Source organism: Amblyomma mixtum, chromosome 3 (genome assembly GCF_055824585.1).
Source record: "Amblyomma mixtum isolate Tamu chromosome 3, ASM5582458v1, whole genome shotgun sequence".
Classification (NCBI taxonomy): domain Eukaryota; kingdom Metazoa; phylum Arthropoda; class Arachnida; order Ixodida; family Ixodidae; genus Amblyomma; species Amblyomma mixtum.
The window spans coordinates 302069417-302071708 of NC_143014.1; the positions used below are offsets into that span (position 1 = coordinate 302069417).

At 52.0% G+C, this 2292-nt stretch overlaps 1 protein-coding gene across 1 annotated transcript; it reads left to right on the forward strand.

Annotated features, from left to right (window-relative positions):
• Window positions 1-851: 851 nt before the first annotated feature.
• LOC149355413 (kelch domain-containing protein 3-like) lies at window positions 852-1961 on the forward strand. Its single transcript, XM_089576108.1, has one exon. The coding sequence runs from the start codon at window positions 852-854 to the stop codon at window positions 1959-1961; it is 1110 nt and encodes a 369-aa protein (XP_089432234.1).
• Window positions 1962-2292: the final 331 nt, after the last annotated feature.

Sequence of the window (2292 nt, forward strand, 5' to 3'; positions counted from 1 at the left end):
ATAGGAAAGGATCCGCGCAAGCGATCAACTAATTACTAAACACGAAATCGCGAGCATACACAATCAGCATCTACACTCAAAGCCTAGCTTCGATGTTCGTATTTTCTTCTGGCCTGTTACGCGCGTCGAGCTATATCTTGGGGGACTCTTCACCTGCGGTCGAAAATTTCCGCCCTCCTACAGGCCTTCAGCGCGTACAGTACATGCTCCGCAATACCTGTGGCATGCGAAGCAATCCGACGAGGTGTTTGTTAGTGAATCGGCCTATGACTGCTGGTGTGTGACGTCATCACACCAAACGGTGCCTTTAACAAAGGTAAATGAGGAAGCTTGGGCAAGTTTCTACGACCTTCTAAACAAAGATATTTCGCTTATGGCGGATTAACCTTGAGTTGCTGGTCAGGGCATTGTCTGTCGTTTTGTTCCTTCGTTCAGTATTTTTCGCTGGTTTACCTTTCTTCAGAAAGTTAAAAGGAAAGACGAAAAGTCTCGCGTTCGCGTGCGCATGCGCCGCCCACTGTGCAGCGCGTATCCCCCCCGCCACGTACCATTTCGGACGACAGCCTTCTATCCCGTCTTCCACCTTTCTTCTTTGCGTCCATCTATGAACATAACCGACCACGCAGTGTTCCCGCAGTGTTTCCTCTAGCAGCTAGCTCTCTGAGACAAAGGCCAAAAAAGGTAAATAATGAGCACCAGGTTTGATTTCAGCGCGTGGCCGTTAGCTATAAACAAAGAAAGCGGCCGGATATCCTTTCCGCCCTGGTACGTGCCATATTTACAGTGGCGAAGAAGAAAAAGATCCTTAAAGATGATGAAGAAGAAGAAGAAGAACTGGTTCCCATCCAACGATGTGGACGGCTCGGCTCAACCGTCTTCCACTAGCTGAAAACGAAACGGCGGTCACTATCGAAGGGAAGGTTTACTCGTTCGAGTGTTTCTACTTCTTCTTCAAGGAAAGCGATGAAAACCCAGGCTTCCCCGTCGACGTGTCCACCTTCGACCCCGTCTCGTATCGGTGGGATAAGATACAGACTAAGTCACTTCCAGAAGATGTGCCGATTATCATCGGGGGCCGAAGCGTTGTAGCCTACGGCCACTGCGCCTACTTGTGGGGCGGACAGCTCATCAGCCCAGAGGTTACCGGCCTCTACCGCTTCGATACCGATGACATGACATGGAGCCGTCCAGAGATAAAGGGCGAAGTACCAAGAGCGGATGTTAACCACTCGGCGTGCGTGCTTGGTCACCGGATGTACATTTTCGGTGGATTTTACAGCGATTCATTGAACTTTGTGCGCTTTCTGGACCTGGAGACCTTAGAGTGGCATCGTGCCACGACGAGTGGAGAGGCCCCCCTCGGGCGCTACTGCCACACAGCAACCGCCGTTGGAACCCGCATGTACGTTTGGGGTGGCAACCTAAAACGCTCACGACCCGGCGACCCTTACGACGATTGCTTATATTATCTGGAAACGAGCACTGCGACGTGGGTGCGCCCACAAGTGCAAGGCATGGCCCCGGAGGGGCGCGAGTCTCACTGTGCATTCGTGTACGAGAGAGAGCTTTATATCTTCGGTGGATACAACGAAATGCGGAAGACCTACTTTGCAGATATGCACAAGTATGACGTTGAAACGTCGTGCTGGACTGAAGTGACACCTGTTGGATCAGGTCCGTCTGCCAGGCGCTCGCCCGGCTGTTGTGTGCTTGGAGAGAGGGTGTTGGTCTTCGGTGGCTTCGGACCTCCACATAGCCTTGAGCAGGAAGAGTATCTCGAGAGCTTTCTTCTGATAGAAGAGGAAATGACGGACCTGCACGTGTTGCACTTAGCACCGACGCTGCAGAACCTGTGTATGCTTGCTGCCATCGATGCATGTCTGGATATGAGCGAATTACCAGAATTGCTTGTAAACAAGATCAACGGCACCAAATCAGGAGAATCTTATTCGCCGGGTTAGTGTTCCACATCAACGAGATGGAGCGCCTTGGATAGAGACACATGTGGCGGTGCGTTGGCTAACTTCAGTGCCTGTAAGCGTCGCGAGGTGCTGCAGGCATATAGGCTGCTGGAGCTTATCCCGTACTACCCTACGGCGTTTCTTTTGGCTTGTAGCAGTGCACCCTCCAGGGGTGGAACAACAGTAAGCCTTTGCATACGTTCAGAAGGCAGGCTTGAAGTTCTGTTTTGTCGTTGCCCGGTGGCCACGCCGTGTCAGGACGCTCTGCATGTACTGACGAATGGACAGAAATCAGCGGCGCTGTTAGCGCGTAGTGTTAACAGTGGCAACC

Coding starts and splice junctions, on each gene's coding strand:
- LOC149355413 (XM_089576108.1), top strand. CDS start 852: ATGTGGACGGCTCGGCTCAACCGTCTTCCACTAGCTGAAAACGAAACG.